Source organism: Nomascus leucogenys, chromosome 3 (genome assembly GCF_006542625.1).
Source record: "Nomascus leucogenys isolate Asia chromosome 3, Asia_NLE_v1, whole genome shotgun sequence".
NCBI lineage: Eukaryota > Metazoa > Chordata > Mammalia > Primates > Hylobatidae > Nomascus > Nomascus leucogenys.
The window spans coordinates 45,950,018-45,964,686 of record NC_044383.1 but is presented as its reverse complement, the minus strand read 5'-3'; the positions used below and the strand labels follow the sequence as shown (position 1 = coordinate 45,964,686).

The following is a 14,669-nucleotide window of genomic DNA, read 5'->3' as shown; positions in this document are numbered from 1 at the left end:
GTTTTCTGGTGATTAGAATAGGCGAAAAACTAACATGGTTATGGCAAATAGGAAGGTCAGGCAGGCTCAGGGATCCAGTCAACCTAGTGTGTGTCCCAGCCGATTGGCAACTTCTAGCAACTGTCTCTATGATGGCAAGGGGCAACGAGGGGTCGGGGCTTCCACCCTGGCACCTGGGTTCACTCGATCCTGCATTGCACCCACTGTGGAGAGGTGAAGTTCCAACTCAGCCAGACCCAGACCGCTGACCTGGAGGGCACCAAGGAGGGTGCCAAGGAGAGGTGGCTCACCTGTGCTCTGGGAGCAAGGAGCTGTCAGGGTGTGTCCAAGGTTGATTACATAGAATTGTACCAGCTGGAGACTGGAACCAGAGGAAGAGCCGCTTCAAGCAATTTCACTAAGAGGCGGCAGTCCAAGGAAAATAAGGCAGATTCCAGAGCATATGAGCAGAACCAAGATGGAAAGCACAGAACATATGATTATGATTCCGAGTGAAAGATGCAGCCAGAGCTCTCCAGTGTCATAAACCTGTTCCTTCCTGCAGGGTATCTGAAAAAGCCAGAGCTGGGTGGTTTATCATCCAATGGAAACTCCGTAGTCTCTTCTCTTCCGGATAATGCCTTGTTTGTAACCACTGCACAGACCTCTGGATTGACATCTAACGTATGTGGTAGATAGAGGACCAGAAGTATACAAGACCTGTAACAGCATGCACAGTTTCATGAGGAGAGGGGCTTCTTTATTTTTCTTGGCAAACATCTGAATGATGCTTGCAAACTGTCTGAATTTGCCCTCTAGGGTTTTCCAACAATTTGCATGTTTTTCAGATGTTTTGGGAAAAAATTAAGTACTGTAAAAAGTCATGCGGAATTTTTTTTTAAAGATGCCATAAGTATGACCTCCATCTGTTTTTTTCTTTGTCATCGTTGTTGCAATTTTTTCACACTATTCAAATTCTTATCTCTTTGACGTTAGTCTGTGGTTTATTTCCTACTAGTGGCTTCTAAAAGTCAAATCAACTTGGTTGTGTGTATGTTTTCCTCTTAAAGTGTTTTCTCATTCACAGCATTAACCTATCCAACATAACCTTCTGTAGCAGGAATTGAAGAAAATGATAATTTTTGGTTTTAAAGAAATTCTACTGTAGCTTTTTTTTTATCTGATCACAATTTTAATTCATAAATTTCAGATTTGGATCATTTTTGTGTTGCCCAGTAACTTCGACAAATGATTTAATTTGCTCTTCTCAGCAGTTTCTCAAATCATTTCTCTCAATTTTCACAGCTGATATTTTGTCACTGTCTACCTGATATGGTTATTTCCCTTATAACTCAAGAGTAGTTTAACACTATAGGATTATAGTATAATCCTATAGTGTTGGAGGCTTCCGGGAGGCATTGTTTGCATGATAAGTAAATGCATATTTGAAACTATATTCCTGGGATTGGATTTAGCATGATCTGTTGTTGGCTCCCTTTGTTCACAGTCTCTCTTTACACAAAATACTTACGAACGATATTTTCCTTAATGTTAAATCCCTTTTAAAACATGTTATCTCACAGAGATGCACATCTGTAGTCATAGCTACTGGGGAAGCTGAGGCAGGAGGATTGCTTGAGCCCAAGAGTTCAAGTCCAGCTTGGGCAACATAGCAAGACCTCATTTCTAAAAAATAATCAAAAACAACAATAAAACCCCTATGTTATGAAATTTCAATTTAATGACACTTATTCAGTTAAGACTTTCTTACCTACCAATAACCATAGTATTGGAATTGAACCTTAAATGTCCAGTAGGTGGTGACTGCATCAAAGTTGAATAACAGCCTTCTTGCTGTTCAGCTGTTTAGATAATTTACAAATATTGTTAGGGCAGCTTTCTCTGGGAGGTTGCCATTTGTCATATCAATTTCCAAAAGCTGTTATACCTTCATGGACATTTATTCTCTGAATGATATTTAAGTGCCAACACAAATTACCACATGATCAAGTGAAATGGACTATACTTTAAAGATTATCAGTGTAGAGCTCACTGCATTTCATTATATATTTTAAAGGGACTCATTGCCTTAAATATTTGCTCTCAAGATGTCAAGGTTAATATATATATATTTTTGGAGTCAAAGTTTCACTCTGTTACCCAGGCTGGAGTGCAATGGTGCATTCATGGCTCACTGCAGCCTCCTGGGCTCGAGGGGTCCTTTTACCTCAGCCTCCCCAGTTGCTGGGATTATAGGCATGAGTTGCCATCCCTGGATAATAGTATTTTCTTATTTGTTGGTTTGATTTGGTTATTGTTCTGTTGGTTGTAACTTGTTTTACAGGACTCACTTGTGTCCACACATCTGCGATCCCCTTGAACCTTAAGAATCAAACCATTGTCTGGGAGCGGTGGCTCACGCCTGTAATCCCAACACTTTGGGAGGCTGAGGCAGGCCAATCACGAGGTCAAGAGAGTGAGACCATCCTGGCCAACATAGTGAAACTCTATCTCTACTAAAAACACAAAAATTAGCTGGGCGTGGTGGTGCTCCTGTAATCCCAGCTACTCGGGAGGCTGAGGCAGGAGAATCACTTGAACCCGGGACACAGAGGTTTCAGTGAGCCAAGGTCATGCCACTAAAAAAAAAAAAAAAGAATCAAACTATTTTGGCCTCGCCATTTTCTGGTTGAGAAATTCTTTATATTTTAAATATATATTTATTTCCAAATTTAATATTGAAAACTAGAATATAGAGAAGAGAAGGAAAATAGTTACCTAAAATGACCTAACCCTCAAGATGATTATTATTACTATTAGCATTTTTCCATGATTTTCCAGACTTTTTTCTATATAGCCTTATACATTTAAATACATATATTTTAACAACAAGATTAATGTTAACTCACTCTGTAAGCTGTTTTCTTACCTATTAATCATGTGGATGTACCATAATCTAGTTAATTGATGGACATTTTTCTTGTTTCTGATTTCCCTATTTTAGATAATATTGCTATGAACATCCTTGGATAATGATTCATTTTTCTGTATTATAATGTTGAGATTATTTGAGAATCAGAGAAACTGGCAGAGAAAATTATAGTGAGTCATTGTATGTTCACAACAAAACTTGCATAATTTCATTTCCATGAGAGAATGTGGAATGAACTAAAATGGAAACTTTTCTTTTAAAGAATGAGCTTTTTGTCTGGGTGTAGTGGTTCAGGCCTGTAATCCCAGCACTTTGGGATGTTGAGGCAGGAGAATCACTTGAGTCTAGGAGTTCTAGACCAGCCCAGGTAACATGGCAGTTGCTCTACACTACAAAAGAATACAAAAATTAGCCAGCCACAGTGGCTTATGCCTGTAGTCCCAGCTACTGAGGAGGCTGTGGTGGGAGGATTGCTTGAGCCGGAGACGTGGAGGCGGCAGTGAGCCAGGATCACACCACTGCACTGCAGCCTGGGTGACAGAGTGAGACTCTGTCTCCAAAAAAAAAAAAAAGAAAGAAAGAAAAAAGAATGAATTTTGTATTTTTGAAATTTTAAAACACGTTAGAAAAACAGCTATCAGAACCATAGATGTCTACACTAAAAGTAGAAAAGTTAATTATAGCTACATAAGAATTCTAGAAATAGTTTCAAACTATCAAAAGACATCCAAAGTAGAAGGGAAATAAATTATAATATATTTGAGATCGCTGGATGTAATGATGGAAAAGAAATAAAATTGATCCATGTAAGCACATAATAAATTATAATAATTTCATATTTTAAAAATTGGTACAGTTTAATTGTATCCATGTAGCTAGAAGTTTGAAGAGTATTTTTGGCCCAGGTATGTATGATTAATGATCAAATGGAAGACACCAACAACAGGAATATTTCTGTATATTCACAAAATACTCTTTAATATGATATAATAGATATAATGTGATATATAATAAAGTACATACCGAATGGGGAGCAAGTGAACAAAAAGTATACATTATTATATAATTAATAAAAATGTTATACAAAGCATAGAAAAAAGAAGCACCAAAATATGTTTTTATTTATATAATAATTTTCTTTCTCTTGCTTGCTTGCTTGCTTGCTTGCTTTTCTCTTTCTTGCTTGCTTTCTTCCGTCCTTCCTTTCTCTTTCTCTCTCTCTTTTCTCTTTCTTTCTTTCTTTTTCTTTTTCCTTTCTTCCTTCCTTCCTTCCTTCCTTCCTTCCTTCCTTCCTTCCTTCCTTCCTTCCTTCTTTCTTTCTCTCTCCTCTCTCTTTCTTTCTTTCTTTCTTTCTTTCTTTCTTTCTTTCTTTCTTTCTTTCTTTCTTTCTTTCTTTCTTTCTTTCTTTCTTTCTTTCTTTCTTTCTTTCTTTCTTTCTTTCTTTCTTTCTTTCTTTCTTTCCTCACTCTGTTGCCAAGGCTGGAGTTCAGTAGTGTGATAAGGGCTCACTGCACGCTTGACCTCCTGGGCTCAAGCAATCTCCTCCCACCTCAGTTCCCTGTGTAGCTGGGACTACAGGCACGTGCCACCACACCCGGCTAATTTTTAAATTTTTTTCTACAGATAGTATCTCACTGTGTTCCCCAGGCTGGTTCCTATCTCCTGGACTCAAGTGAGTCTCTCACCTTGACCTCTCAAAGTGCCGGGATTATAGGCGTGAGTCACCGCACCCAGCCCAGAACATATTTTTAAAAACTAGATGAGATCATTGTCCAGATTGTAGTTAATTAATATCAAAGAGGCAAACACACAAATGTCCTAAGTAACTTATTACACAGAAAAAGGCATATTCTTACCAAAATAAGTACAAATCAACCTGGGGGGAAAAGCAGTAAAAATACAAACACACAGAAGTCATTGAACATTTAGAAGTGGGTATATCGTGGTAGCCTGGTAACTTGGTTTTGTCACTTGGAAAATGAACTGGCAGTATACAATGAGACCTACAAAATAGTTTATAAGTTTTGATACTCAATAATTTCACTTTGGGTTGTATATCCAAAGTAACGAATCTGAAAGGAATAAATATATCATTGTGAAACATTTGAAGCTACTCATGTTAAGTAATGAAGATGAAGTGAGAATGATTTTTAAATTGTTTACATTATAGTGTAGTATGAAAAGCCTTATTATATATTACCTCCTTCAATCCTCAGGGAGGAAGCTGTGACAAAGGGCTCACATAACTGGGACTGGAAACTAGGAGTCCTGTCTATACAGGAATAAGACCCAGACTTAAACCTGGCTACATCCTGTGTCTTCTGGCTGTGGGACTTCAGCCCCCTTCCCAATATCTCTGAGCAGTAGTTTTCAGATCTGTAAATGGATCACAATGGTCAGTCTCTATAGCTCCCAGGTTTTGAGCAATAAATGAGATAATGCACGTGGAAGTGGAGCTCCTACCATGTGCCTGATAGGGCAATCACTGGGGTTGCAACTTTCTGAAAATGAGTCTTTAAATGAATCTTCAAACTGCACGCTGAGGAGCGGGAAGATTTGGAACACGTGTAATCAGCAAGGGAGCAATGACAGCAGAGACCAGTGGCAATGAGGGCCAAGTTAAAACAGGGCGGAGTGGAGTTGTAATGAGAGAAGTAAAGTGGATTTGTTTGCACTGCCTGGGAAGGAGTAGGGTGCAGAGGGGATTCAAGGGCACGTGCTTGTTTTTTTTAATTGAGATATTATGAACATCTCAAAAAAAAAAAATCTTTGGGCTTTGGTAAGCTCCACCAGACACCTGGTTTAGAGCTTTTTCATTCCCCAAGACTCCTCCTCCCTTCCATGACACTCCTCCCTGTGACACATGCTTGGATTTGGCTCTTGAAATGCCCTGCCCCATCATGAAACCATCTAGTCTTTTCCCCAGGTTACTTCTCTTGTAGTCATGCAAAATCGAGGCTGAGGCTCTCTGTCACGACCCTTAGCACGTCACCTGAGTTCTAGGAGCCACTTCGGCAGTCCCCTTTCTGTGCCGCCAATGGGAGTGAGGGGTGGGCCTGGCAAAGACACACATGCCACCCTGGCCTTTGTGACAAGGCCTGGACTCTAATGGGTCAAACCCAGGGCAAAGGCCATCCTCCATCTAGGTAATGAAGTGTTCATGACTCTGTGACAGCCAGGACAAGGGCAGTAGGTTTGCAGTAGAATGACACTGCAAACTGGTGGACCTTAGTGTAGGCAACGTCCTGGCCGGGCTTTAATAATCAGAGCAGCAATAATGACAACAACATTGCGTGTGTGTGTGTGTGTGTGTGTGTGTAAAACTGGTGCAGTCCTATCCACTGTCTGATTCGATCATGAGTGCTACATCCTCCCCAGACTTGGGTTGGAGTGGACCCAGTTCCCCAGAACCCTTTTAAACCTGGGTGATTTAGAATTCAAACTACCATCACTTCTCCAGACTAGATTAAATGCCACCTGGACTGATCAGATCCAACATCCTACCATGCGTCTGGTATTTTCTTTGCTACTTTATATAGATAATTATCTTATTTAATCCTTTCAGCAATCCTAGGAAGAAAGTATTCTTATCCCCATTTTTACAGAGAAAGATATGGAGGTTCAGAGATGTTAATAACTTGCTCCAGGTCACAGAGCAAATCAGCTGTGAAGCAGGTTTCAAATCCAGGTTTGCTTGACTCCAAAATCCATACTCATGCTACTCCGATGCATGCTACAGAGAGTTTTTCTGGGCCAGTAGTGGGAAGAAGGTAGGGATTTTTGCAAAATATGTCTTAGGGACCCAGTATAGAAGTATGCCACTAACTTTGGGGTTTCTGGGCCACTTCTTGATAAGGGGCAGAGTTAGATGGGATGCTGAGGATGTCTGTGTGTTCTCTATGTACACACAGCAAGACAGACATTTGTTCCTTTAACATGTGTTTTGCTTTCTATAGAGAGAATCCTTTTTCTGACAGTCACTTTCTTTCCAAAGCTTAGAACATCATAGGCTCTTTAGCAGAGAGTACAGCTTTCAACAAGAAAAAGAAAAGTTTTTGGCCACCCTGCCGCCTTGCAGTTCAAGTATAATTCAAAATATCTGCTTCTATTTGTTTGCCTTTTGCAAAATCTCAAGGGTGATTTTGAAATAAATAGGAGTAAAATACTTGACTGAACCAAAAAAGCCCAGTACCTGGCCATCTGAAAGTATTTATTTATTTGTTTAAACATTGCTGGAGTAATAGAAAATTTAAATGCCGTTATCAAAGACCGAAAGTTCAGGCTGGGCGCGGTGGCTCACGCTTGTAATCCCAGCACTTTGGGAGGCCGAGGCGGGCGGATCACGAGGTCAGGAGATCGAGACCACAGTGAAACCCCGTCTCTACTAAAAATACAAAAAATTAGCCGGGCGTGGTGGCGGGCGCCTGTAGTCCCAGCTACTCGGAGAGGCTGAGGCAGGAGAATGGCGTGAACCCGGGAGGCGGAGCTTGCAGTGAGCCGAGATTGCGCCACTGCACTCCAGCCTGGGTAACAGAGCGAGACTCCGTCTCAAAAAAAAAAAAAAAAAAAAAAAAGACCAAAAGTTCAGAGATGAAATACTATGTTAGAGTCGTTCCTTCTAATTAATTTTGAACTGTTTTCGAAAAACGAAGAACTTGCTGGGGAGACAATTATCAAGATCATTACAAAGTTCCCTTAGAAGATTAACAGAGCTTGGAGTTTACTGTAGATCTCTGCCTGTGTGGAGAAGAAACAGCCAAACCAGAGGAAACAGACTGTCTCTATAGACAAATTAAATTTTAGTGGATGTTCATGTGCACAGGTGGGCAGCAGCACCTTAGTCTAGTATGTTGGGATTGGGATCAGAGTCCTTTTCCATAAATGCAGCAGCATTGAGCAATATAATTCCACCATCTAAAATCTTATTGTATATTTTCTCGTTTGCTTACTTTTTTGTTTGTTCGTTTGTTTGTTTGTTTTTGAGACAAAGTCTCGCTCCGTTGCCCAGGATGGAGTGCAGTCACATAATCTTGGCTCACTGCAACCTCCGCTTCCTGGGTTCAAGTGATTCTCCTGCGTCAGCCTCTCAAGTAGCTGGAATTACAGGCATGCACCACCCTGCACAGCTAATTTTTGTATTTTTAGTAGAGACAGGGTTTTACCGTGTCAGCTAGGCTGATCTCAAACTCCTGACCTCAAGTGATCCACCCACCTCAGCTTCTCAAAGTGCTGGGATTACAGGCGAGAACCACCACACACAGCCTTGTTTGCTTACTTTTCAAAACAGCTCCGTGTGTGTGTGTACATGGTAAAATTTACAATGAAACATGCATTTAGAATACATTCAGTGAGTTCTAATAAATGTATACACGTGAGTGCCTCAAACCCTTATCAAGACATAAAGCATTGTCATCACCCCAGAAGCAATGGCTGTTCTGAATTAGTGCATTAGTTTTCTGTATTTTGGGACTTCATACAAATAGAATCATATATAATATGTAGTTTTTTTGGATAAGGCTTCTTTGACTCAGCCTAATGTTTTCCATTCATTATCATCCATATTGCATGTATTAATAGTCCATTCCTTTTGATTATTGAATAGTATAACCATTATATAAGTATTCTACACTTTGAGTTGGGTTATTTTCTATTTTCCTATTGATGGACACTTGGCTGTTTCCAGTTTTGAGTCAAATAAAGTTGCTAAGAACATTCTAGTGCAAGTCTTTTTGTGGACACATTTTATTTCTCTTGTATAGATATCTATCAATGGAATTGCTGAGTCATGGGGAAGGTAAATGTAAATGTCAGGGCTTTTTCCCAGGATGATTGTCCCACTTCATACCTCCACCATCAAAATATGAGAGCACATCCTTGCTGCCATTAGATGTTATCAGTGACCTCTCATTTTAGTTTTAATTTGCATTCTTCTGGATGACTAATGACATTAAGCACTTCATGGTTCTTTACTGGCCTTGTGTATATCTTCCTTTGTAAAGTGACTGTTCAAATCTTTTTCCATTTTAAAACATTGGGTTTTCTTTTTTTTTTTTTTTGAGATGGAGTCTCGCTCTGTCGCCCAGGCTGGAGTGTAGTGGCGTGATCTCGGGTCACTGCAACCTCCGCCTCCCGGGTTCAAGCGATACTTCTGCCTCAGCCTCCCAAGTAGCTGGGATTACAAGCAAGTGCCACCACGCCCAGCTAATTTTTGTATTTTTAGTAGTGACGGGGTTTCACCATATTGGCCAGGCTACTCTCGAACTCCTGACCTCATGATCTGCCCGCCTCGGCCTCCCAAAGTGCTGGGATTACAGGCGTGAGCCACCGCGTCCAGCCGGGTTGTCTTTTTATTACTCAGTTGCCAGTGTGCTTTACATTTCTTCACATGGTATATATGTGTGTGTGTGTGTGTGTGTGTGTGTGTGTGTGTGTGTGTGTATAAAACCCTCTCCCTCAGGGAGTGGAGCCCCAGTTACCTCATCTTTTTGTTTGTCTTTCTCCCCAGAATGATGCCAGGGATTCTTCCTTGTTTAGTACGATATTTCCAGTGCTTCAGATTGCCACTGGCACTGAGTAGGAGCTCAATAAACATTTACTGAAAGAATCAATGAATAATCAAGTGAACTGACTTTTGGATCTGATATTCAGACACAATGTTCTTGAACTTAATGGCATTAATTAACAAGGAAATTTAAAAAAGGATATTTAAATGCTATCCTTGAGGTATCACATATGCTTGGCACCAAGGACGCAGAATACCTTCAGGGGACTGGACATGGTGGCTTATGCCTGTAATCCCAATACTTTGGAAGGCTGAGGTGGGAGTATCACTTGGGCCCAGGAATTGGAGATCAGCCTGGGCAACAAGGTGAGACCCTATCTGTACAAAAAAAAAAAAAAAAAAAAAAAAATTAACCAGGTATGATGATGTGTACCTGTAGTCCCAGCTACTTTTAGGGCTGGGGTCGGAGGATAGCTGGATCCTGGGAGTTCAAGGCTGCAGTGAGGCCTGATTGCACCACTGAACTCCAGTCGGGGTGATGGAGTAAGTCCCTGTCTCAAACAACAACAACAACAGCAAAGCCCAAAACAGAATACCTTCAGGGGATTTGTTCACCCAGGGGAGATACTGCTAGACTATTTCATGGAGTGTTCTAATTTGTCCCCATTTATGAGCCCTCTAGTGTAAGCCATCACTGCTGTCTCATCCGCTGCATTCTGGGACTATGCACAGCCACTTCCAAGTGTTGGGTTCTGACCAGATTTGCTTAATGGATGAGCAGAACATCTAGCTTTAGAGGGTTTTAGGTAACTTCACCTAGCTGATCCCACTGTGCCTTTAACCACCTTCCTTTTGGCCCCTTCTGACACTGATAATGCCTGTTCCCTGACCATTGGCCCCTCTGCCTGGCTCTGTCTCACTAGCAGGCCCATCCCCACGCTGTGCTCTGCCTTTCTTAGCACCCCTAAAGGGCCAGGCAAGAAAGGATGTGACAAGTTGATTATGACATCCATTTCTAGCTCTAAGGAATTCAATAATTCTCATATAAAGACATTTATCAGCAGTTATAAATGGGGCTTTCCTAATTTGACACTGAAAGGCCGGTAGGGCCCCCTAAGTCTTGAAGCCATTTTCCTGGTCCCAATCCAGCAGATTCCAGCCTATCTGGTTTGGGGGTTGTCTACAGTGAATCATCTGTATTCACATTTATAGAGAACTTTGCCATTTGCATGTTCGTATCTGTCATCTTATGTAAACTGCCAAACAGTTCTAGTTGTAGCCCTCCTTAGTTTCTATTTTCCCAAAGTTTCTATTTCCCAAAGCAAAAAGAGGTGAGTTTTCATTTATTTTTTTTCTTTTCTTTTCTTTTTTTTTTGAGACAGGGTCTTGCTCTGTTGCCCAGGCTGGAGTACAGTGGTGCAATCATGGCTCACTGCAACCCTGGCCTCCTGGGTTCAAGTGATCCTCCCACCTCAGCCTCTCCAGTAGCTGGGACTACAGGCATATGCCACCATGCCTGGCTAATATGTTTTTATTTTTCATAGAGATGAGGTCTCACTATGTTGCCCAGGCTGATCTCAGACTCCTGAGCTTAAGCAATCCTCCTGCCTTGACCTCCCAAAGTGCTGGGATTACAAGCCACTGCTCCTGACAGAGTTTTCAAAAATCCTCTAGCCCTTGCTAAAAAAAGTTGGTGGTTTCTTAGCTCTGGTGGGTATGCAAGTGTAATATTTAAAAGGCTCATAGATTTTTACAGTTCAGAAACCTGGATTCTGTCTGTCATTAGAAATTCAATTACACACCGCAGACATCTATGGGTAGTTCCTAACCTTTTAATTTAACCATTATTATGGATTTTTTCCCCCTTGGATCACATGTTATTTTCTTTTAAATCTACCAAAAACTGTGTTTGTTGGCTCACTTTACCTTTTTTATTCATCAGACTTGTACCTCCTAGTCAAAGTTTAGAATCAGGATCAGATAGTCTCTTACCTCACTAAGCTGATTTTATTACAGCCAAAATAAAGACATTTGATATTTGAATTAGCTTCCAAACCTAATAACTAGTACATTTCCGTTTCTGCTGGGCTTTTTGAAAGATTAAAAAGTTCATACACTGACCCTTGAGAAAGTGGAAACAGAGTTTAGTTCTTGTGAAGAAGTAGCCCTGTGTGTTCAGGGACTTCACTCTTGCCTTGTCTCTGATGTCTGAATGGGAGCAACAGGGATATTACTGACTTTAACCCTTTTCACTGCGATCTGGGCCTTTCTCTGGCTCTATAGGGACTGGGGATCAACCACTCCCACCCTAGTATTTCCTCAGCTACTGGAGTATTTGGGTTCTCAGTTCAAGACCATAGGATTTGGGGAGAACATGCATTCATTGAAACGATGACATTCCTCTAAGGTGCAAATGTTAAAAGGTCATGCAACCAGAACTATTACATAAAATCAAAAATTGTCCAGTTTGAATTATACTCTCAAAGGACCATGATGAGTATTCTAACGGCAATGTTTATTTCTAAATTAATAGAATTAATAAATGTTATTCTGTTTTCCAATGATAGAAGAGATACAGTTGTTGAAGACTATTAATGTAATACGCAATTGCATTATAATTGTATTATTTAACAGATTGTGTTGCATGAATCAATGAGATATGATGCTGTAATTTAAAAATAATTATTTTATGGAAGCAAAACTGCTTATGAATAACATTAAGTGAATGCAGAATGAGTAACTTAGGTATGTAGACTCACAGCTAAGAAAAATATATATATACATGTAGCTAATGGCTCAGGTTAATCTGCAGAAATGAAAAAAATTATATTAGAATGGAAAAAGGTGAGTCTCTTTCAAAATATTTTTTATATAAGTTGTTACATGTATCAGTTTTGCAATTAAAAGTTTAAGATGGATTTATATTGGCTCCAGTGAAGAATATGTGTTTTATTAATACTGTGCTTGGTTTTGTCTTATTTTATAGGAGAACCAGCAGAAATCCACCAATGTAGTCTATCAGGCCCACCATGTGAGCAGGAATAAGAGAGGGCAAGTGGTTGGAACAAGGGGTGGGTTCCGAGGATGTACCGTGTGGCTAACAGGTATGTCATGTTCAGATATATATATATATATATAAATATATATATATAAAAATTGCAAACTGATGTGTGACACAATTTTATGGAAATTAGTGTAACGTATTACATGCTTGTTTTATCATTAGAAGGAGGCTGGGAGATGTAGTAGAAAGCCTGGGTGTTAGTCCTAACCCTACCATCAGTGAGAAATAGAGTCAAGGTCAACTATAGAAATAAGAGTCTGATCAAGTCAACTGTGAAAGTCTCTAGTTGTCACTTTTCTCCTCTTTGGCAGGAAAGGATGGGACAAGATGATTATGACATCCCCTTTCAGTGCTAAGGGATTCAATAATTCTCATATTCATCCCTAAACATATTTACTGGCAGTTATGAATGAAGCTTTCCTAATCTGACATCAAGCATTTGGCTGTCCATAAGGTTTTGGATATTTAGAGATATTCATTATTATTGCCTAATGTTTTGACATCCTAGGAGACTATTTCACTTACTATATAAACAACAAACAAACATAAGAATATGTACAAGAAGGAAAACTAGTAATTTCCATTTGGCTGAGGATTGCCCTTGTTTACAGAAATAACTCGCTGCTGCTGAAGTGACTGAATGACTCTCCCTTTCCTTGTGTTTTTATAGCCACAGAATGTCAAAGCTAAGAATTAGTGACAGAACTGGAATTAGAACCTGACTCCCAGTAGCTGGCCCTAGGCTGTTACCTTGAACTCTGAGTCCAAGGTAGACAAAATTATTTCTGGACTCAAAAGGAAAAACCAAGTTCATTTCATAGACAACAGTTTTCAAATGGAATGAGCCCACCTACAAAACTATGTTTATTCAGGTTATAAAATGATAATGTTTTCTAACCTGGAGCTCATTCTAAACAATCTGGCAGGTGGGGACCTGCCTTGCATCTTTCCTTGCTGTCCTAAATCTTTGCCCTTTTCTGTCCCAGCTGGCCTCATTCTTGTCCTCTTCAAGTTTTTGCCTTGTGCCTTTGGTTTCCTGGTTTCATTCATGCCTGGACTGTGCATCAGAACAACTTTCTGCAGCCTCCAGTGCAAGGACAGACAGTGAGCAAGGAACCTGCTGTGCTCAAATATGCACCATCCTTCTGTCATTACTCCTGAAATGTTTACCTCAACTCCCCCCAAGAGACATAATTTGAGCAGTAGGTACAGCTGTATTCTAGAAGATCCCCTCCTGTTATATGTTTCCCTTCATGGGAAGATCACTGGTGAAAACAACTTTCGTGTTGGACTATACACACAAAGTCCATTTTCTCTAATGTGACACCCCTTGAAAAGAAAAAGAGAATTGCTCGAAGAGAAACATATCTACAGGGTATACTTTCTCCTTCTTTACTCTTAAAATGAATTATTTCTTCATTAGAGGAAGAAAAGAATAGATGGCACATTTTAAAAAATCAAGGCCGGGCTTGGTAGCTCTTGCCTGTAATCCCAACACTTTGGGAGGCCAAGACGGGTGGATCACCTGACATCAGGAGTTCAAGACCGGCCTGGCCAACATAGCAAAACCCTGTTTCTCTACTAAAAAGACAAAAATTAGCCAGGCGTGGTGGTGCACGCCTGTAATCCCAGCTGCTCGGGAAGCTGAGGCAGGAGAATCACTTGAACACAGGAGGCGGAAGTTGCAGGGAGCCGAGATCCGCCACTGCGCTCCAGCCTGGGTGACGGAATGAGACTCCATCTCAAAAAATAAAAATAAAAAATTAAATTACATTAAAAAATCATCTTTTTCTAATTTATTTTTTATTCTTATGTTACAAAGGTAGGCTGTTGACCAGGCAGACCAGAAGAAACAAAATACTTTAAATCCATAGACTCAGATTTTAGCCCCAACTCCACCTCCATGAGCTGTGTGACTTTGGACAAGCCAGTTAGGCTCTCCAAGCCTCAGTTTTCTTATTTGTACAATGAGAATAAAGACAGTACCTGACTTATGGAGGTGTCCATAGAACTAAATCAATAAAAGACAAATGCGCTTTGCACAGTGCCTGGCGCACAGTTAAGTTGTCAGTAACTGTAATTAGTGTTACCTCAATGTATGAAAGTACACATGCCAACAATCTGGCTACATATACTTACTGTAATTGAGCTCTTAGTTTCCTGAGAGCTGAAGCAAAATGGAAGGACATTCT

The 14,669-nt window shown here is 40.3% G+C and overlaps 1 protein-coding gene across 1 annotated transcript in view; it reads left to right on the top strand.

Annotated features, from left to right (window-relative positions):
• The window catches only part of PAPSS2 (3'-phosphoadenosine 5'-phosphosulfate synthase 2), an 89,816-nt gene that overhangs the window by 39,068 nt on the left and 36,079 nt on the right, over positions 1 to 14,669 (top strand). Inside the window, exon 2 of the mRNA XM_003255168.3 lies at positions 12,400 to 12,517. Within this exon, the coding sequence (XP_003255216.2) occupies positions 12,400 to 12,517 (118 nt within the window). The remainder of the gene's footprint in view (positions 1 to 12,399; positions 12,518 to 14,669) is intronic.